Below are 21806 nucleotides of genomic sequence, written 5' to 3'. Positions count from 1 at the left end.
ACACAATAACACATTAACAACATGCTGTGTGTCACATTAACTGTTTTTGAAATAATAGCTTTATTACATGAAAAAAACAACAACAACCTGGTGTTTACTTTTTGATATCAAAATAAAACACAAAGCAGTTTGGCTAATAAAGATAACGTCAAATAAACAAGCTTTGTTCTTCTCCAACGCCTCCTATCATTACAACTGTTTGGCCAACAAAAATAAAGAGTGAACCCTCTCACATCGAATACACAATCTTCACAGCCTGTGTTCAATTCGATGAGATGGCAAAACATTTTAGCTAGTATTGATGTTATTTGAACATTGATACAGTTTGCAGTTCAATAAAGGACAAGTTAATATCCAATAAACAAACTAAAGACTTTATAACCAAGTTGTGACAACGTTCACGACACGTCACCTGCTGCATGTTTCCTCACCTCATTAATTCACAGTCACAACAGCTGATGGACGCTGTATTGAGAAAATAAAAGCAACATCAAATAGTTTTCTCCTTCGCTGTATACTTTTAGTGTGGGGACAAGTGCGTCTGTCTCCAATATTGTCCACACCTGTCTCCATCTAAACAGCAGTGCAGACGACGAGAAGCGAGGGAAAATGATGTTAAACCAAGCGCTTGGCTCCGTTTACTCCGAGGGGAAATCTCCGGAGCAAAGTCTGTGTCGTTGTTCCGCCATGATTATCAATCCAAACCGCGCTAGTGCGCATGCTCCTGATTTCATGTTGCCTAAAATGCATTAATAATTGAGGGTTTTTCAGTAATTAAAAAATTAGACGGTGTTACTAACCGTATGGAATATTCGCAAATTATCATTATCCCGTTTACCGTTACATCCCTAGTCCATTAACAAGCAAAGAGTCAAGGGTGGTCACGGCATGTTCGTGCAGCCGATGTTGGTCAATTTTTTAGGGCATAACGGCAAATGCCGAGGGCGGTCGCGGTAGTTGCTGCGGTTGCAGTGGTTAAATTCGAACCCTGCAGATATATATTTCAGTATGAATTAATAAAAAGCATTCCATAAAAAATACGATCTTTTTTTTCTTCTTTTTTATCGGAAGAAACCGGAGGTTGTGAAGCAAGGTTGGTTACATGAACAAAGGCACTCGCTCTTTGGTAATCGAGCAACGCAGGACGTGATCACTGATCAGTGGGAGTTTATTTGTTTATTTGGGAGTGACATGCTAACAGCCGATCAGATAACAGTATCAACTATCAAGTTTGGTTGCGGCATCTTGTTGTCTCGCGGTTGATTCTTTGCATGAAGTGAGAAGAGAAAGTAAAACTAAGTGCTGCAGAGAGCGAATAAATTGTCGATAAAATAGGAAACGTCACCTCGACGTTATGTCATATTTTTAAAAATGTTTTCAAATGGACCTTAGTCAGACCAATGTGGTCTGTAAATCATGCAAGGCACTCATCCACACCAGGACCAGTAGTACCACACCACCTTAGCAGCGCTCACCCTTTAGAGCACAGCTGTAACTTCTTGACACTAAACCTGCAGAGAATAGTTCTTCTCAGGTTTGTCTTTTTTTACATTTTCACACTTAGCACTAGAGCTGCACGATTAATCGTCATTGTGGTTTTAATTGGTGCATTTACGTAATCGCAAAAGGCTGAGGTTTTTTTCTCTCCGACGTCCCCGACATTTTAGTGATAGACAAGTTCGCCAATCACAATTGTTGAGCTTCGTGTTTGTTTGTGTCTCACTTTAACGGGGAGAAATACGTATCACTGCAGTATTGTCAGAGAACTAACTAAACACAGTGAGCCCTCTTTTCAGTCATTCACAATTTTTGTCTTGGTGGGCGTAGAGTGCGACAGTCAGACACTGACAACCTCCCGACTCGCCACCCGCCAGTGAGAAGTGCCGCAAAGTAACACAAATTAGGAAGGAAAACATATGATTGCAAAGCTAAATGTCCCGTTGTGGTAATATTTCAGCTTCAAATCGGATGGCAATATGGTCCCGTCAACACCAACAAACGAGTATACACTAAGGCAGGGGTCGGGAACCTTTTTGGCTGAGAGAGCCATGAAAGCCAAATATTTTAAAATGTATTTCCGTGAGAGCCATATAATATTTTTTAACACTGCATACAACTAAATGCGTGCATTTTTAAGTAAGACCAACATTTTTAGAGTATAATACGTTTCTTGTTCTTTTTAATAACATTGTTATTCTGAAGCTAACCAATGATAAACAAAATACTTCTTACCGTTAATGCGACTTCTTGAACAGGTGCGGTAGAAAATGGATGAATGGATTAAAATGCATGAGAATGTTTTATATTTTGAATGTTATTTTTAACACTGTGATTACCAGTGGAATTATTCATTACTTATCATGTTAAGCAATGTCAGCTAAGATTGATCTGAGAGCCAGATGCAGTCATCAAAAGAGCCACATATGGCTCCCGAGCCATAGGTTCCCTACCCCTGCACTAAGGGGTTGTGTGTCCAGAAGGAGCAATCACAGCTGTCGTAGACTAGATATTTACCTTCTCGTAAAGGGTTTCCCGTTAATGTAATGTAGCGCGCCGCCACAGCATTTTTATTACCGCCACACCTTGAAAATAAGGGCTTCTTTTTTGTACTTGAAAACTAATCAAAGTAATATAATATATTGTAGCCACCAGAAGAAATCACACAAAGCCTGAAACTGTTTTTAACTTTTATTACCAATCTTATGATAACAAATGGCACAATTCCAACAGGTTTTACCTCCTATGAAAACATTTTTGTCTCCTTGAGTCTTCGCTTCCCCGCCGGACACACAACAACGCTTCCTCATTCTACGCCAATCACCTTTCAGGCTTGGACTGTGTGTTTGTAAACATGGGAAAAACTGACATCAAATCCAAACCACGCGAACATAAAACATAAACATTAGCTGGTCGCTACAGTATGAATTGCTATATATCGTCTATTATTTGCGCACTATTGACAAGTGATGTACCAAAAACTCAACCACTGAAAAAAGACTGTGATCACTGAAAACCACGCTGCTGAAACTGGATGTAAACAAAACGCACGCCATTGTCTGGAGCGTTGTCAGCATGTCTGCGATGTGGACGTAATTTTTATATATATTGCAGATATACTCACATGGACAGCCATCTACGAAATGTGCAAATATTAAGAAGACTGTGGCGGCTTTTAAAAAGAGAAAGTCCAACCAGAGCAACAGCGCCAAGCAAGTGTGATATCATGCTCGCTTCAGCCTCTTTAATCAGGGACATCGAGGGACAGAAGTAGAGTCTCTACACACAAGTACATTTTATAATAACACCAGAAGAAGATGCTAGATTAATTTCTAGTTGTTTTTAATTAACATAGTCATTATGTCTGTAAACACTTGAAAAAATCTCAACAAAGTACCTTGTGCAAAAAGCAGCAACAATTGAAAATATGGCAAAACGATAGAAAAACTAATCATTCAGAATCATCAGTTCACTTTTAATGGACATTTTACTCCTAAACCAGAGAAAATACCTTGGGCTGTGCCGATTCTGAACGACTCGCGGCAGATGATGCTATCATTATTTTCGGCCATTCGGGACATGAGACAAAAGTGAGCTATGTAATTGTAAATAAACAAAACTGAGAAGTACCAATTTTAACGACATGCTGGTGTAAATGTGTATGGTCATGTGTCATGATGTTTAGCATAAAAAGTTAAAAAGTGTATCGAACAACATAATAAGCTGACAAAGGGAAACATTCAGAAATTATTTTTCGAATGCATTGAGATATAAAGTACACAATATCCGTTTTAATGCAAATGTTTAGTCAATGTTGCTTTTTTATTTCATACAATAATTTGTGCAATTCAAACACAAAGTCTGTTTTTTTTGTGCTTGGGGAGCCTTCTCTGCAAAACCTGACCAATCACAGCTCTGCGATCTGCGTCGCTGTTGACGCAAACTTTGGATTTTTTTTAAGTGCACACAAAGCTTGCGGGAAGGTCTGCAGGCGGAGTGGACAAAACAGCGTTGCTAATGCAATTTACGTGACGCAAAAGTATACACCAGGCTTTAGCCACCTCGTACCTGCCATAGTAAACGACTGAGGCCCCTTCTACACTAAGGTTATCCAGGGTATGTCCCATCTAACCTTATCCTTGTCCACACACACACACAATGACACCGTTTAAGACCCCCTACCCCCTCCGTCCGCCGGCGCAAAGCGACCGAATACGCATGCGCAGAAAATGCGCACGTCATAGTTGCTTTGTGTGCAAGTTCTTAAATTAAATTTAACTTATCTGAACAATATCCAGTGATGTGGTATTTCAATTAACTGGAAAAAAGCGTGCTGTGGGGCCCTTTTGTAGTGAATCACACCTGCTAATTTATTAATCAAATATTTAATGGACATATGAACGTAAACAACTTGTTTGGAAACTTTATGTACTCTGGACCAAGACGTTGAGTAATCGCTCGATATACATCGCGGACAATAACTGATACAGTCTGCTTTGCCAGTCCAAATGCATTCGCTGTTTTCCGGAGTCTTCCCTCGTCGGCTAGGTAATACAAAGAACACGCTACCTTTTTTATCACATCCACGAGAGCCCGCATTCTCGTTGTCCGAGACAAATGGACTACCGTATTTTTCGGACTATAAGTCGCAGTTTGTTTTTGTTTGGCCGGGGGTGCGACTTATACTCAGGAGCGACTTATGTGTGAAATTATTAACACATTACCGTAAAATATCAAATAATATTATTTAGCTCATTCACGTAAGAGACTAGACGTATAAGATTTCATGGGATTTAGCGATTAGGAGTGACAGATTGTTTGGTAAACGTATAGCATGTTCTATATGTTATAGTTATTTGAATGACTCTTACCATAATATTAGGGCTGCAACAACTAATCGATTAAAATCGATTATAAACACGTTTTTTTGTTTGTTTGTTTTTTAACCTTTATTTATAAACTGCAACATTTACAAACAGCTGAGAAACAATAATCAAAATAATAGGGGTGTAACGGTACGTGTATTTGTATCGAACCGTTTTGGTACAGGGGTTTCGGTCCGGTGCGGCGGTGTACCGAACGAGTTTCCACACGGACATATTAAGTAGCGTACTGCATGTTGTGTAAACAATACTCAAAATGCCGGACATTTGAGGCATTTAAAAAACTCCGCCCTGACAGCTCCGCAAAAGAGGACATGTCCGGTGAAAAGAGGACGTTTGGTCAGTCTATCGTTGCCCGTTAGCTGCTAGCATGCTAGCAAAAGAGGACATGTCCGGTGAAACCAATCGCTGCTAGCATCGCTGCTAGCATGCTAGCAGCGACCGGGCTAGGATAGACTGACCATACGTCCTCTTTTCACTGGACATGTCCTCCTTTGCGGGGCTGTCCGGGCGGTGTTTCTTAAATGCCTCAAATATTTTGAGTTATGGTTGTGTGTGTGTATTAACAATGTACGTTCAGGGTTAAGAAGGGGTTAAAAACTAAACATATTGTGCGCGCAGCAGCATTCGTGAGGGAGGGGCAGAGACAGAGAGCGAGAGCGAGAGAGTTATGATGAACGCGCATGCTTTTTATAGATAGATTTATCAGATTTAATTTTTTATTATCTATAGCAGGGGTGTCAAAAGTGTGCATTTTTGTAAGATTTTCCTTGTTTTATTTGTTGAAAGAACATGGCGCCAGTATGCTGTTTTTTTTTCCAATAAAATACTGGAAAGGATAGAAATTGAGTTTGTCTCTTTTATCCGATTATTAATCGATTAATCTAAGTAATAATCGACAGATTAATCGATTATCAAAGTAATCGTTAGTTGCAGCCCTACAAATATGTTATGTTAACATAACAGGCACGTTCTCAGTTGGTTATTTATGCGTCATATAACGTACACTTATTCAGCCTGTTGTTCACTATTCTTTATTTATTTTAAATTGCCTTTCAAATGTCTATTCTTGGTGTTGGGTTTTATCAAATAAATTTCCCCCAAAAATGCGACTTATACTCCAGTGCGACTTATATATGGTTTTTTTTCTTCTTTATTATGCATTTTCTTTAGGTGCGACTTATACTCCGGAGCGACTTATACTCCGAAAAATACGGTAAGTTTTTCGGTAAGTAGAATCACAGCTGAACTGGACATTCGAAAGTTCTCTTGCCATTGCTCTGGCACGACACACTCGTTGACAAACATATCCCACCAGGCTGCCGTTCTTCCAAGCCTTATCCGAAACCGTCGCTCAACATTGCTATGTTGCCGTCTGAGATGTGTTGTATCCGAAATAGCTGCAATCACGCGTTTCCTTCTCTTAAGGTATTCATATGTGATTTCCACAAGCGTCTGTACATGTAGAAGAATGACAAACACGGGCATGTCTGGATGACTCGCCTCCATCTTTCCAGTGGTTAGCTCCGATTTACGAAACCAGTTGTTATGATGGCTGTGGCGCGTTCTTTCTGGCGTCACTTCCTGTTTGGGGCACGGTCTTTCTGACTTCACTTCCTCTCCGAACTCAGTTTGTAAACGATCAATGAGTCCATACAAAGCTAAGAGCCGGAGATTCAAGAAATACACGGCGCACTTACCCATGTAAAACATTATCCAAGGAGGGGAACATTAAACGATAGTTTAGTGTGGCGGACACGCGGCTTAGGCTAAATAATTATTAGTTTAAGGAGTTAATGTAGACAGGGCCTTAGAATGCATAAAAAAATAAAAACATATTGTCTTACATAGGGATAGTGAGTAATAGGCAAAATTCCCTCCAAAAAGTGCAGTTCTAGTTCAGACTAGTCACTGTAGACATTGGATTCCAATATTAGCATTAAGATTTAAGAATGTGTTTGTATGTAAGCATCCACCAGTAGAGAGATGTGTGTGTGCAAAACAAAGTCAACTCTGTTACTTTTGGTGTGGCCGTTCAGAGGGTAAGTACATTAGGTGCTGATAAGAGCGAAGAAGTTCTCCTCGCCATCGCCTTCTCTGGTTTCCCACTTTCCGTCTCTCACCTTGCAAGGCCACAGAGAGCGAGTGGGAGGTAACGAGCGAAGAGGTCAGTAGGGAGTGCTTGAATACCTTTTAGCCAAGTGCACAACACCATGACTGAAAGTGTGACAATTAAACCTCCACACTGTAGTCCTCCCAACTCAAATCACTCATCAAGGTTTAGTACACAGATACAAGGACAATACAAAGTGCAAAAATGAGCGTCAAAGAATTTGTATTTAGGAAGTAGATAGCTGAAGTATGCTGCTTGGGCGGTCCTTTCAAACGAAAGTTATACATGGGTGTGTGCTTTCAGGTTAATCACTAATGCATCGCACTGAACTGAGGACAAAGTCCACACAAGCAGTCATGTTATGAATGTGCTGCTCTTTCAGGGTTGCCCACAGAGTCTAAAGGTCATGTTGATTCGATTTCCTCATTTCAGGGATTATACTAAAGCTGCTGCGGGTCAAATGTGAGAAAACGTGTTTTATATTGTTTCGCCAAAAAAAAACAGATTTCTGGCTCTGTTTTATAGTGAAACCTTTAATGGTCAAATCTTTTACAGGGTCAAACTGTGCCCATCTTGATAAAAATGCCTAACTAGTACATTCATGCAAGTGATAAAGACAACTTAAAGGAAAAGACGATAGATTAATGAAATCACTTCCACTTCAAACATTTTTTAAATAAATACAATGTAAACACATTGGTTATTGTAAGTGTGAGCATGTTAAACACAGGTTGTGAAGAAATTACCCGCAAATGCTGATACATGGAGAAGGGGTCGGGTTGAATACTTTCCGTTTCTTCCTGCTCCTTTTCGGACATGTTACATTGTGTAACTGCCAACATGATGGTTCTCAATGAGAGATGTCCGATAATGACTTTTTTGCCAATATCCGATATTCCGATATTGTCCAACTCTTAATTACCGATTCCGATATCAACCGATACCGATATATACAGTTGTGGCATTAACACATTATTATGCCTAATTTTGTTGTGATGCCCCGCTGGATGCATTAAACAATGTAACAAGGTTTTCCAAAATATATCAACTCAAGTTATGAAAAAAAATGCCAGCATGGCACTGCCATATTTATTATTGAAGTCACAAAGTGCTTTTTTTTTTTTTAACATGCCTCAAAACAGCAGCTTGGAATTTGGGACATGCTCTCCGTGAGAGAGTATGAGGAGGTTGAGGTGGGCGGGGTTGGGGGGTGTATAATGTAGCGTCCCGGAAGAGTTAGTGCTGCAAGGGGTTCTGGGTATTTGTTCTGTTGTGTTTATGTTGTGTTACGGTGCGGATTTTCTCCCAAAATGTGTTTGTCATTCTTGTTTGGTGTGGGTTCACAGTGTGGCGCATATTTGTAACAGTGTTAAAGTTGTTTATACGGCCACCCTCAGTGTGAACTGTATGGCTGTTGACCAAGTATGCTTGCATTCACCAAGTATGCTTGCATTCACTTGTGTGTGTGAAAAGCCGTAGATATTATTTGATTGGGCCGACACGCAATGGCGGTGCCTTTAGGGTTTATTGGCGCTCTGTACTTCTCCCTACGTTCGTGTACCACTCCGTACAGCGGCGTTTTAGTCATAAATTTTACTTTTTGAAACCGATACCGATAATTTCCGATATTACATTTTAAAGCATTTATCGGCCGATAATATTGGGAGTCCGATATTATCGGACACCTCTATTCTCAATGTAACCAATACAGTAAACCATGACCAGGACCAGTGGTCAGTCACAATTAAGGTTCATAAACATAATAATGATAATAATAATTTGTTATCTTTATTATTATTATTATTTATATTATTATTATTATTATTATTATTATTATTATATATTGTTAATATTTTATTTATAGAGCCCTTTCCAAAAATTAAAAATACATTTTACATCAGAGGTCTTTAAAAGGCGGTCCGCGGAGGTATTGCAGGTGGGTTGTAAAAAATTTAGTACATTGGATTTGTTCACATATATTATTTTCCACAAATGTAGTTTTTAAATGCACATAATTAACATTGATACAACACACTATAGAGTTGTTTATAAATGGCATTGGCAAGGACACCCTATTCACTGTACCTTGCAGTTTTAAAATAAATAAAAACATGAAATAACTATATCATTGTGTTCATGTTAGCATTTAAGATAGCTAGTCACCAGCTCGCGATTAGCGCTGTAGTTACCAGGTAGAGATTAGAGCTTTAGTTGCCACCTGTCGATTAGAGCTGTAGTTGCCAGCTACAGTGGCAATTTGACTGGAATGGAATCATCATTATTGTCATTGCACGAGTACAACAAAATGTTGTTATCAGCACTAACCCGTTAAAGATTAGACAAACAACATTGTACAGAGTTGCAGAACAGGAACACTGATGGGTTGTCACTCACGGCGCCCCGTCGAATGCTGGGAAAAGGTTGACGCTAGGGAGCACGACCCATCAGGAGCAAGGGTGAAGTGTCTTGCTCAAGGACACAACGGACGTGACAAGGTTGGTCGAAGTTGGGGATCGGACCAGGAACCCTCAGGTTGCTGGGACGGCCACTCTGCCAACTGTGCCACGCCGTAGTTGCCAGCCAGTGATTAGCGCAGTAGTTGTCAGTTGGCAATATGCAAATTAATGTTCAGCTAGCGATTAGTGCTGTAGTTGCCAGCTAGCAATTAGCGCTATAGTTGCCAGCTCGCGATTCACACTTGAGTAGCCAACTACTGATTAGGGCTGTAAAGTTCAAATTTGAATGACAATAAAAAGGAAGTCTAAGTCTAAGTCTGTATTTGCCAGCTGGCGATGTGCAAACAAGTGTCCAGCTAGTGATTTGTGCTCTAGTTGACAGCTAGCGATTTACATACGAGTTGGCGATTAGCACTTTAGTTGCCAGCTAGCGATGAGCGCTCTAGTTGCCAGCTATTGATTATCGTCGTAGTTGTCAGCTAGCAATTCATTTGCCATGTAGCGATTAGTGCTCTTGTTGCCAACTAGGGATTTGCACACTAGTTGCCAGCTAGCTATTAGCAATCTAGTTACAAGCTAGCGGTTAGCGTACTAGTTGTCAGTTAGCGATAAGCACGTTACTTGCCAGCCAGCAATTAGTGCGGCAGTTGCCAGCTAGTGATTAGTGAACTATTTTCCAGCTAGCTTTTAGCTGCACTACTGCTATTATTTGAATGTCTTACCTTTATGGCCAGTTTAATATAAAACTGATATTATTACTAGGTTTATAAGTAGGGGTTCCTTGGCCTGAACAATGTTGAAGATCCCTGCTTTACAGGGTAAAAAAACAAATACAAGTGTATTAGACAGTAAGTATAAAAAATAAAACCAAAAAAATAAAGAATAAATGCAGTTTAAAATGCATACAGCAAGGAAGATTAAAATGATTCAGATTGAAATATTATAATGTAATGTGTAACTATATTCATGTCATTATGTTTTGTCGTAGTGTTGGCAGCATGAACACGTCCTCTTCCGGTCGGAAGACTCCAGTGGACCAGGGTGTCCAGATCCGCTTCATCAATGACCTCCATAAATACGGCGAAAGGCAGCCTGGCCCCAAACCCAAGACCAAGTCTCAGACCTACTCCAAGTACGGCGTGGCGGTCAGGGTGCAGGGCATCGCGGGACAGCCATACGTGGTTCTGAAAGACGGCAAAGAGGGCGACTCGTACGGAGTCCAGCTCAGAACTCAGGACAACTCTGGCTACAGCAGCCTCCCCCGCAGGAGGGAGAGGGGTGAGCCAACAACACAGGGAGCGTATGAGGAAGGGGGGCAAGGAGGCGCGCTACGCCGGGCCCAATCCCATGGATCTCTCCTGGACAGGGAGGGGGGTGCTGATGACGAGGAGTTCCAGCTGTCTAGGCCTCCAGGGGATGGTAAGTCTGGTAGCTATGGCAACCTGGACAGCGGGCTGGGAGTACGAGGAGAGCGAGAACCAGCTCAGAATGCCTGGGATGGTTCTTATAAGGCAAGACTCAATGGCTCAGTGGGGTCGCTAGCGAGCGACAGCCAGGCCTTCCCCAATGCCCCCCAGCAAGCGCAGTCTGTCAACCGACTGGTCAACAGGTTTGATGACGGACGAAGTGGAGGTCAGCAGCGAGGCGTATCTCCTTCCCGCAATCCCAGAGCTGCGCCTCGACGCGGCACCGCCAACCATTACACCTCGCCATCGTCCTCAACTCACAGCAGCCCGGCACGCAGCCAGAGCACTCACGCTAACCTTCCTGGACACCCGGGTAATAAGCGGACGTCAGCAGGCAGATACGTTGCCGTGGATACAGAGCCACAAGTAAGAATTGCCTACCGTGTTGACCTGATTATCCTTCTGAGAAACAGTTTGTTTTTGGTCCAGTTACACATATTGGAAAAAAGTAGCCGTGTTATGCAAAACACACATGTCCACTGCAGGAGACATGTTTACACAGTATACTAGTAGATTACAATTGTTCAACTATATCAGATTTTCATTGATCACTATTATCTTCAAACTAGCACAATACATCCTCCTACTGTTGTTTACTAACTTGGTGACGACCTTTAGACAGGTTTGTCTCCCACTGGCAGCGTTAATTTACACAGCAGTTATTAATTGGATTTTAGTCATAGTCTTTTGACAAAAAATTATTTTAGTTTTAGTCACATTTTAATCATCTAAATTGATTTAGTTTTAGTAGACTGAAATCCTCAACATTTTAGTCCACTAAAATTACAGTAAAGTATTTTACGGACCATAGGGTATAAAGCGCACTGCTGATGAATGGTCTATTTTCTATCTTTTTTTCATATATAAGGCGCACCGGATAGGGCGCATTAAAGGAGTCATATTATTATTAATTTTTCTAAAGGGAAAACACTTCCTTGTGGTCTACATAACATGTAATGGTGTTTTTTTGGTCAAAATGTTGCATATATTATGTTTTACAGATCATCTTCATGCCGCTTTCTGACAGTTGCTTCAGGATGCGCCGTTTTGTGGGCGGTCTTATTTACGTGGCTCACATTCGGCAGCGTCTTTTCTCCGTCATCTGTGTTGTAGCGGTGTAGCGTGCAAGGACGGGAGTGGAAGAAGTGTCAAAAGATGGAGCTAACTGTTTTAATGACATTCAGACTTTACTTAAATCAATAACGGAGCAGCAGCTCCTCATCCGCCGGAAATGTGTCCCGTGAAAAACTGTCCGACCGGAACTCTCTAATAACTAATGTTCCTTGGGTGAATAATGTAAACTCACTACACCGGTATGTTTTAGCATTTCATGGCGAGTTTACTGACAGATATAAGTAAGAACTTTACACTACTTTATGGCAACAGCGGAGGATGAATGTCCCATAACAAGAAGATAGAGAAAAAGACGAAGCTAAGGCATCGGCACGTTCAGAAAGGCGGACGTGCGCAATTTTTCAGGACTTATGCAGATCCCAAATACAGATCAGCAGGTACCAGAAAAGTTGCTTTTGCATAATATTACGAAACAAAACGCCAGACAATATGTCTTACCTTATACACACACCATAATAATACTAGTATGTTGAAGCGCAGTGCAATCCATCAAGCGGTGCGGCTTCATAGCTTACCAAAGTCGTACTAAAACATTTTGATAGATTTTTGAGCGCTGTGTGTAATGTTCTATATTTTCAATGGAACATATAAAATGTTGGTGTTGTTTACTTGAGTCATATTGCAGTCGATACATATCTTTTGTGTGTGACAGCCATCATAGTGCAGTCTACACGTATCTCTTATGTTTGACTGCCATCTACTGGTCACACTTATCATTTCACCATGTACCAAATAAAATAGCTTCGAGGTCGGTAAGCAAAACCAGAATCATTCCGTACATTAGCCGCACCGGGTTATAAGGTGCACTGCTAAGTTTGAGGGGGAAAAAAATATTTTTAAGTGCGCCTTATAATCCGGAAAATACGGTAAATTTTGTCGACTAAAATGTAAATTATAAAGCCTAACACATCTTTAAAGTTGTTTTGAGACCACTATTATTAAGGTTATTGCAGAGCATCTCAAAGAATAAATTCACAGCAATACCTGCACTTTATGAATATATCAAAAAGTACATTTCACACTAACCTTACTGTGTGTTATTATGTTAGTTGAAATTAAGCATTTTTTCCAAATGTTAAATAATACATGACTAAAATGGTCGTATGAAGAAACAAACTGGTTTGATTCTATATTGTGTATAACTACATTGACCAGGGTTTCATCTTAATGTGTTTGATCGTGGCAGTGCCCCATGGCAAATATTAGCCGCCACACCTTAAAAATTATGTTGGTTTTTTTTACGAGAAAACAAATTAAAGTACTATAATGTATTGTAGCTAGCCTGTCTCCGCCCTCGAACGATGTCGATCCAGCGGGAGATAAAAGTGAAGTTTCCATGGACTCACTACTCAGTGGCCTAGTGGTTAGAGTGTCCGTCCTGAGATCGGTAGGTTGGGAGTTCAAATCCCGGCCGAGTCATACCAAAGACTATAAAAATGGGACCCATTACCTCCCTGCTTGGCACTCAGCATCAAGGGTTGGAATTGGGGGTTAAATCACCAAAATGATTCCCGGGCGCAGCCACCGCTGCTGCCCACTGCTCCCCTCACCTCCCAGGGGGTGATCAAGGGTGATGGGTCAAATGCAGAGAATAATTTCGCCACACCTAGTGTGTGTGTGACAATCATTGGTACTTTAACTTTAACTTTAAGACTAAAACAACTCATTTACTGGAGACATGGCATAGGATGAAGTTAAAAAGGTTGACTTTACACTCACCTTAGTGTTTACCATGAAGTCTTTCTTTTGACAGCCCCTCTCGGTAAAGTTGTCCGAGTGCAAACTGAGGCAGTATTTGTGATTGATAAACCTTTCGGCGAATCAAAATTTAAGAAAGTGTACCGGAAAGTTCATTACTTTGAACACGACCAATAAAAACGCGAAGAAGGCAGGGTTGTTTAAAAAATAAATAAATAAAAAATCGCTCAAACAGCTAAATTTTTGTTTCATCTGACATCACATGGACAAAGATAAGACCTTCTGGAGGAAAGTTCTGTGGTCAGATGAAACAAAAATGTTGCTGTTTGGCCACAATACCCAGCAATATGTTTGGAGGAGAAAAGGAGAGGCCTTTAATCCCAGTAACACCTTCCTCCCGTCAAGCGTGGTGGTGGTAGTATTATGCCCAGGGCCTGTTTTGCTGCCTATGGAACTGGTGCTTTACAGAGGGTAAATGGGACAATGAAAAAGGAGGATTACCTCCAAATTCTTCAGGACAACCTAAAATCATCAGCCCGGAGGTTGGGTCTTGGGCACAGTTGGCCTTCCCAAAGTCCTGACTTAAACGTGTGGACAATGCTGAAGAAACAAGTCCATGTCGGAAAACCAACAAATTTAGCTGAACTGCACCAATTTTGTCAAGAGGAGTGGTCAAAAACTCAACCAAAAGCTTGCCAGAAACTTTTGAATTATGTCCTTCACAAGTGTACGTACATTTTTGACCACGACTGTATACTGTATTTTTCGGAGTATAAGTAGCTCCGGAGTATAAGTCGCACCGGCCGAAAATGCATAATAAAGAAGGAAAAAAACATATATAAGTCGCATTTTTGGGGGAAATTTATTTGATAAAACCCAACACCAAGAATAGACAGGCAATTTAAAATAAATAAAGAATAGTGAACAACAGGCTGAATAAGTGTACGTTATATGACGCATAAATTACCAACTGAGAACGTGCCTGGTATGTTAACGTAACATATTATGGTAAGAGTCATTCAAATAACTATAACATATAGAACATGCTATACTTTTACCAAACAATCTGTCACTCCTAGTCGCTAAATCCCATGAAATCTTATACGTCTAGTCTCTTCCGTGAATGAGCTAAATAATAGTATTTGATATTTTACGGTAATGTGTTATAATTTCTCACATAAGTCGCTTCTGAGTATAAGTCGCACCCCCCGCCAAACTATGAAAAAAAAAAATGGTATATGTTATGTAGTAACGGGCACATTTATAATAGCATTGCATATTTACATATTTTGATCATTTTAAGCATACGCTGTACATTAATTTAAAAAACGTTAGCTTTTTTTTTTTCTTCATCACTGATTTCTGTTGACTGCAGACTTAATGAGAGCCAACAAACATGATCAAACATCACTTACTGTATAAGGTCTGCTGTCATTAGGATGCCGACTACTAGGATGTTCATATATTCCCGTTTAGACGAAGAGTGTCTCATAAACCTTGCGAAGAAACGGGGTGGGGAACAAGCGCTTGTCCTAAATGGCTGTCAAAGTGTCCTAACTTGTCGGATTATATCCTCAACCATCTACTTTTCAGGTGAGAGGCATAATTTATGATCTATAATAAACTTACTGAGAGCAGGGAAGCGAGGAAGCAGTAGACTACTCGATGATGTGAACATAGGCACACGCGGAAGTGATCACGTCGCGTTATAAATAGTTTGTCTGCGTTAGAGCTTATAATAACAATATCATTAACACTTGGTTACGAAATGTAAATTGAGTATTGTGAGTGTTTTTTTGAATAGTTATTAATGATTTTATGGGCGAAATAGCAGAACTCTCATACTCCGCTCTAAGCTGAGTTTTATTTACATGTATTTAATATTTAGAATGCATTAAAAAAAATGCATCTTTCGTCGTGTCCTTCATAATGATTGTGGATGATAGGGAATTTTTTTTTTTTTTAAGTGCAGTTCCTCTTTAAATTGACTATGTAAACATTCAGTGTAACAAGTGTAAAACAATAATCTTCACTTAAGTGTCTTTCAACTTTTACTTTCTGAGAAACAGTGTCTCCTGCAGTGCACATGTTTATATCAGTCTGGAATATGCTGTTTCTCAGAAAAAACTAACTTTTAATGATGTAAATACCTCACAAACTATTGTTTGGCTTCGCTGGCTTCAAATATATTTTCTGGAGGACAGTTTATGAGGTAACGACTTGTCCAGGTTGTACGCTGACTTCCGCCCGGAAGTCAACGTGCCTTTGTTTTGATTAGTTATTGTCCTATTGTAGTCAGCGGAAAATAGGCCGCTGACTAAATAGGCCACCTGCTGGTTTACATATATAGATCTCAGTAAGTGTCTCATGGCTGTGTGTTTGGACTCTAAGAGTAGTATTTTGATCTGTGTCTTAAGGTGACTCCTGATCTTTTGCTGGACCAGAGTGCAGAGATGAACAGTGAGGAGGAGCAGACCATGCAGGCGATATACAGCATCCTGAGAGAAGGGTACAGTTGCCCAGTTGACATATTCAAACACTTGTATTGCTGTAGAAAGGTGGTCTTGATTTTCTTTTCCCACCTTAGCACCAATGAGAGCGACGTTTCCATCAAACATAAAGTCAACATCATTTGTCAGAGGATGCAGAGCCTTCAGGTTAGCTCCTCCCTGGAAACACTTCACCCACTTAAAGATTTCTAACACAACTTCATCTTTACCAGCACAAAGAACCGCCCCCCGACTTCACGAGAGAAAGGAGGGAGCTTGAGAGGAAGGTAGCGGAGCTCCAGAATGCCTTGCGAAAAGAACGACGGGTAGGTGGAGGAGACACTCAGATACTAATGGAGATCTCCTTGAAAGCAGAACAGCAGCTCTTACAGTTGCTTTGTTCAAGTGTTTTTGTCTTTATAACAACCCTAAGGAGGGCTTTGGATACTGTGGAGTGGTCTTCAGATTAATCCACAGATTAATCCCTTAAATCCTCTGGCCTGGTCAGAGGTGCACACACACACACACACACACACACACACACACACACACACACACACACACACACACACACACACACACACACACGCGCACACAACATTGCAACTTTGGTAATGACTACTTACATATTGTTTTAAAGAAGTTCTTAATCTCTAATAGCCCATAAGAACTTAATCCCAGCTGCATATTGATCTTTGGGCAGTTGCCCAGGCAGCTTTAACATTTGCTAAAAGCTCATTGTTTACGCTTCAAAGCTTTCTCAAGTCGTTATTCATTTATTTATCATCCCTGCTTGTGCGCAGAGCTCTGTCAGCCAGGCCGATAAAGCGCTGAAAGATGAGCTCGACTCCTGCTTGGATGCAAATCTGCAACTGCAGGAGACGTTGGATTGGAAGAAGAAAGAACTGAGTGATAGCCATTCTGAGTGAGTACCACAGATTTCTTAAACAAACACACTAGGGGTGCAATGGTACAGGTAACCCAGGGTACGTTTTGTGGGCGCAGAGAGAACAACTTTTTTTCCTTTGAAAGTTGTTTTATTTTGCTTGTCATCAAAAACTGCATTGTGTAGTACACAAATCATCAGTGGTGTACTGAATACATAAAACTTTTCTTTAAAGTAAACAGTTATTGAACAACACATTTTTAAATGGTAAATAGCCTTTTATTTAGAGATGGGTACCGATCACATTTGAACAGATACGGTACCAATCTTGGTACCTGGGAATCAATACTTGCATATCATGTCAGGGCTTTTTTACTATTGGGAGGTAGTTCCTGGCAGAGGTCACCGCTCTCCGAGTGCTTTTTAAAAATTGTTATTATTGCCATGTACTCTTCAGAAACTCGGAACAGATGAAAAGTAAGAAAGTACCTACACTATAACTTACCAACAAGGCCAAAGTAAGTTGGAGTGTGATGAATCAGTTATTCATGTACAAAATGTTCACCTTTTTAGACTGACTCAGTTGCGCATTGAAAGGGAGAATGCTGAGGCTCGTATCAGGGACATAGAGGACCAGCTGGCTGAGCTTCAAGATGAACTGAGAAGAGACAATGGCAACAAGGCGGTACAACAACTAACATGATTAATTCTGGATATATATATATATATATATATATATATATATATATATATATATATATATATATATATATATATATATTTTTGCACCACTTAAACATTTTAAATAATTTAATAAAGAAAATGTTGTATAAATTGAACCTGGCTTGACAAAACGGGTTTTGAGATGTGTCTATCCGGGATGTTTGCAGGACGTGGCGTCTCTTGAGGTGCAGCTGATGGATGTCAGTCGGCTGAAGCAGAAGTTGGAGGAGACGCTCCGGCAGCGAGAGAGGGAGCTGACTGCGCTGAAGGGAGCCCTGAAGGACGAGGTGGCCACACACGACAAGGAAATCGAGGCGCTTCGAGAGCAGTACAATGCTGACGTAGAGAAACTAAGGAGCAGCATGCAGCAGGTGTCTCAGGTACAAACATAACTTGATCTCATTAATTTGTTCATGTGGTATTGGAAAAATAAATACAATATCTAAAAAAAATATATATTCTAAAGGGACAATTAATTAATTAAATGTAGACATCAATTAGAGGAGTCAGTGTACAGCTTTAAAAGCTGTATAAAGTTACTATCCACTGAAAATGGGTTAACACACAGCCACTATTGTCTTAAAAACTGGCAACATGCACAAGTGAGTACAATTCAGAGTGAGCATGCCCATACTGTGGTTAAAGTTACATGTTGGAATTCAGGTTTTCCTTAATGAACCGCTGGTCCCCAGTGCTGGCAGCACGCATGAAGCCCCAGACCATGATGTACATAACTACTAAACCTAACAAGACACAATTACCTCGGTTATCACTGGTGTTGACAGCTATTTAGGCAATAGAGTAGATCCCCGCATATTTGCAGATTTTTTTTGTTTAAAAAACAAATACTTACAATTTCATAGTAGTAACTTAAATGGGGATCTGCACTTTTTTTTAATGTTGCCTATTCACAATCATGAGAGACAAGAAGACAGAAGGTTTTTGTTTTTTTTGCTTTCTAACATATACAAATTGGCTCGTTCTTGGTGGCTAGCAATGCAAATAAATAATGGGAGCAAACATTTCTGCCTCTTAATCACTTTAAAATGCGTTCAAAAACCACCACAATACTTAATTTACATTCTGTAACCTGTATAATAACCAAGCTGTAGCGACATTGTTATTTTAAGAGTGAACACTGAGGAACTCTTTTTCTAGCGTAGTAACAAATTGGCGTGCTACGGTATTAGCCGTAAAAGGTAACTACGGAAAGAGATAAGCTAGCTTCTATGTCAGCATGCAACGCGTTTGAGTTTGTAATGCACAATGCGATCGGACATTAATCTGTATAGACTGAAAAACGTGAACAATCATATTACAGTATCTGTAAAGTATTAGCCCACATTTCATGTTTTGTTTGTACACAGCTAGCTCGACAGCTTATATAGTGTAGTGTACGGTGATGTGCAGCATGTATTATGATCAATAGTATTGTGACTTACTCGATGGACATGTTGTCCGTTTGGTCAAGCTGGCCGGGGACGTTTCCAGTTGATTTTGGCATAATTTTGCATAGCTTAGCTCAAAAGTTCCAGATTTGCAGCGCGACCACTCTGTGGGCTTCCGTCTGCTCGAACGTTTCTCCCTCTTCTTCGTGCTGGCTTTTATAAGCAGCCGTTCATTCTCCGTATATACAAACCTCGTTTCCATATGAGTTGGGAAATTGTGTTAGATGTAAATATAAACGGAATACAATGATTTGCAAATCCTTTTCAACCCATATTCAATTGAATGCACTACAAAGACAAGATATTTGATGTTCAAACTCATAAACTTTATTTTTTTTTTGCAAATAATAATTAACTTAGAATTTCATGGCTGCAACACGTGCCAAAGTAGTTGGGAAAGGGCATGTTCACCACTGTGTTACATGGCCTTTCCTCTTAACAACACTCAATAAACGTTTGGGAACTGAGGAGACACATTTTTTAAGCTTCTCAGGTGGAATTCTTTCCCATTCTTGCATAATGTACAGCTTAAGTTGTTCAACAGTCCGGGGGTCTCCGTTGTGGTATTTTAGGCTTCATAATGCGCCACACATTTTCAATGGGAGACAGGTCTGGACTACAGGCAGGCCAGTCTAGTACCCGCACTCTTTTACTATGAAGCCACGTTGATGTAACACGTGGCTTGGCATTGTCTTGCTAAAATAAGCAGGGGCGTCCATGGTAACGTTGCTTGGATGGCAACATATGTTGCTCCAAAACCTGTATGTACCTTTCAGCATTAATGGTGCCTTCACAGATGTGTAAGTTACCCATGCCTTGGGCACTAATACAACCCCATACCATCACAGATCATATGGAAACAGGGTTTGTATATTTAGGTTCAAAAGTATAAGGTTGTAAATCCTCATTTGTCCAAAAATAGTTGTCTTCGTTGTCTGTTACCAAGTTTGCCATGATTACAACACACTTGTGTGTTTGTTTGTGAAAGTACTAGCACACAGTAGATGCCAGAAGTTGGATGTGCACTAATATGAAAACAGATATAAATGCGCCAGGGAAGGAAGTCCCGCAATTTAACACGGTAAATATTGTACATATTACATACTACATACTACATTATCTATAGATTTGCAGTGTGTATAAAAACAGTTGATGGAGGGTTTTTAAAATTGTTTTAGAGGGCTTTAAAGTCTACAACAGTGGCTCCCATTAGCCGCAACTTGAAAGCGTTTTTTATCATCTGCAATAACATTGTACCGTGGCCTTAATACCATGATGATATCCTGCCGTGAGATTTTGATATCGTTACATCCCTACTAAGTAGTGTAAGAAACCAAGATATACTGAAACAACAGGACAGCACAGTTTTCATTAAAACCTTGGCGTTAAATGTTAAAAATGTGATTTTATTATTAAACAAATTCATATTTATTACCTCATGAACACACACATAAGTACCAACAATTGGTATCGATTGATATTGATTTCCAGGTACCGGGAATTGGCACCATATCATTTGTTTGTAAAAAGCATGTTCGCTGGGGACGCCCCCCGGCTTTGCACTGCGCCACTCTGTCCATCCCACTATTTGAGAACAACTGTGTTCCGGTAACAAGACTAAGTGAAAACCCAGGGACACGAGTCCCTGGGTCTCAATTTAAACTGTATTGTTTTTTAACTAAAGTAAAGTATAGTTGAAATAAGGAGTAACACAAATATGTTGTCAATGTAACTTTTCTGAAGGATTTAAAACATTTTCATAAAATCTAATTTTAGGACACGGGAATAGGCAACAAATACAATTTTTACAAGGTAATTGAAATTGTTTTGTTTTTTTAATTAAATATGCACTCAGTTCAATGTGCAGAACACTGCTCAATAAAATCATTTCACAGTTCATTTATTAATGCATTTACACATTTTATTTCCTAACTATGCAAAAGTAATCAATTCTGTGTAATGACCCACAAGCTGTACATCGACTACTTCGGTTTTATGTATATCGTTTTGTCCCATGAGAATTTATATTACAAAATTGTTGCTAAAATGTAAGCGATGTCCTCACTTTTGCACATCTGCTGATTCCTTTAATGATGAACATTTTCTTTTCTCATCCCTGTCAGTCTCATGCTGGTATCGAAGCTGAGCGCTTGCGCATCAACTCGTCCGTCCGCACCCTCCAGCAGCAGCTGGAGGACTGCAGAGACGAGAGCAGCCACTGGATGGAGCAGTTTCACAAGACTAGGGATGAACTTCGCTCTATTAAGCAAGAGTGAGTCTTGAGAACATTCCTGTTTGTTTCTTTCCCAGAGGAGGATTGTGTCACTCTCTCTGTTTTTGTATTCTAATTTATGTGTACATCTCTTCTCTTTCTAATTTATGTTTACATCTCTTCTCTTTCCTTCTACCTGCTCAATGTTGCTGCATCTTTTTGTCAGAGATCCTCCCAGCAAGCCTGAGGAACTGTGAGAGTTATGAGTTGAGCAGTTTTGTGTGTAGATATGAAAATTAGT

At 40.1% G+C, this 21806-nt stretch overlaps 1 protein-coding gene across 2 annotated transcripts in view; it reads left to right on the top strand.

Moving 5' to 3' along the window:
* Nucleotides 1-21806, top strand: part of cgna (cingulin a) — a 59700-nt gene that overhangs the window by 14382 nt on the left and 23512 nt on the right. The window contains exons 2-10 of one of the 2 annotated variants that reach the window (XM_061982575.2): nucleotides 6054-6096; nucleotides 10438-11281; nucleotides 16165-16256; nucleotides 16335-16404; nucleotides 16470-16562; nucleotides 17040-17161; nucleotides 17696-17807; nucleotides 18013-18225; nucleotides 21417-21565. In XM_061982575.2, the coding sequence (XP_061838559.1) occupies nucleotides 10448-11281; nucleotides 16165-16256; nucleotides 16335-16404; nucleotides 16470-16562; nucleotides 17040-17161; nucleotides 17696-17807; nucleotides 18013-18225; nucleotides 21417-21565 (1685 nt within the window). In that variant the 5' untranslated portion in view covers nucleotides 6054-6096; nucleotides 10438-10447. The remainder of the gene's footprint in view (nucleotides 1-6053; nucleotides 6097-10437; nucleotides 11282-16164; nucleotides 16257-16334; nucleotides 16405-16469; nucleotides 16563-17039; nucleotides 17162-17695; nucleotides 17808-18012; nucleotides 18226-21416; nucleotides 21566-21806) is intronic. The other variant, XM_061982574.2, reaches the window with a different exon arrangement.

This window comes from Nerophis lumbriciformis, linkage group LG21 (assembly GCF_033978685.3).
Source record: "Nerophis lumbriciformis linkage group LG21, RoL_Nlum_v2.1, whole genome shotgun sequence".
NCBI lineage: Eukaryota > Metazoa > Chordata > Actinopteri > Syngnathiformes > Syngnathidae > Nerophis > Nerophis lumbriciformis.
This window is presented reverse-complemented; position numbering and strand designations above follow the sequence as displayed.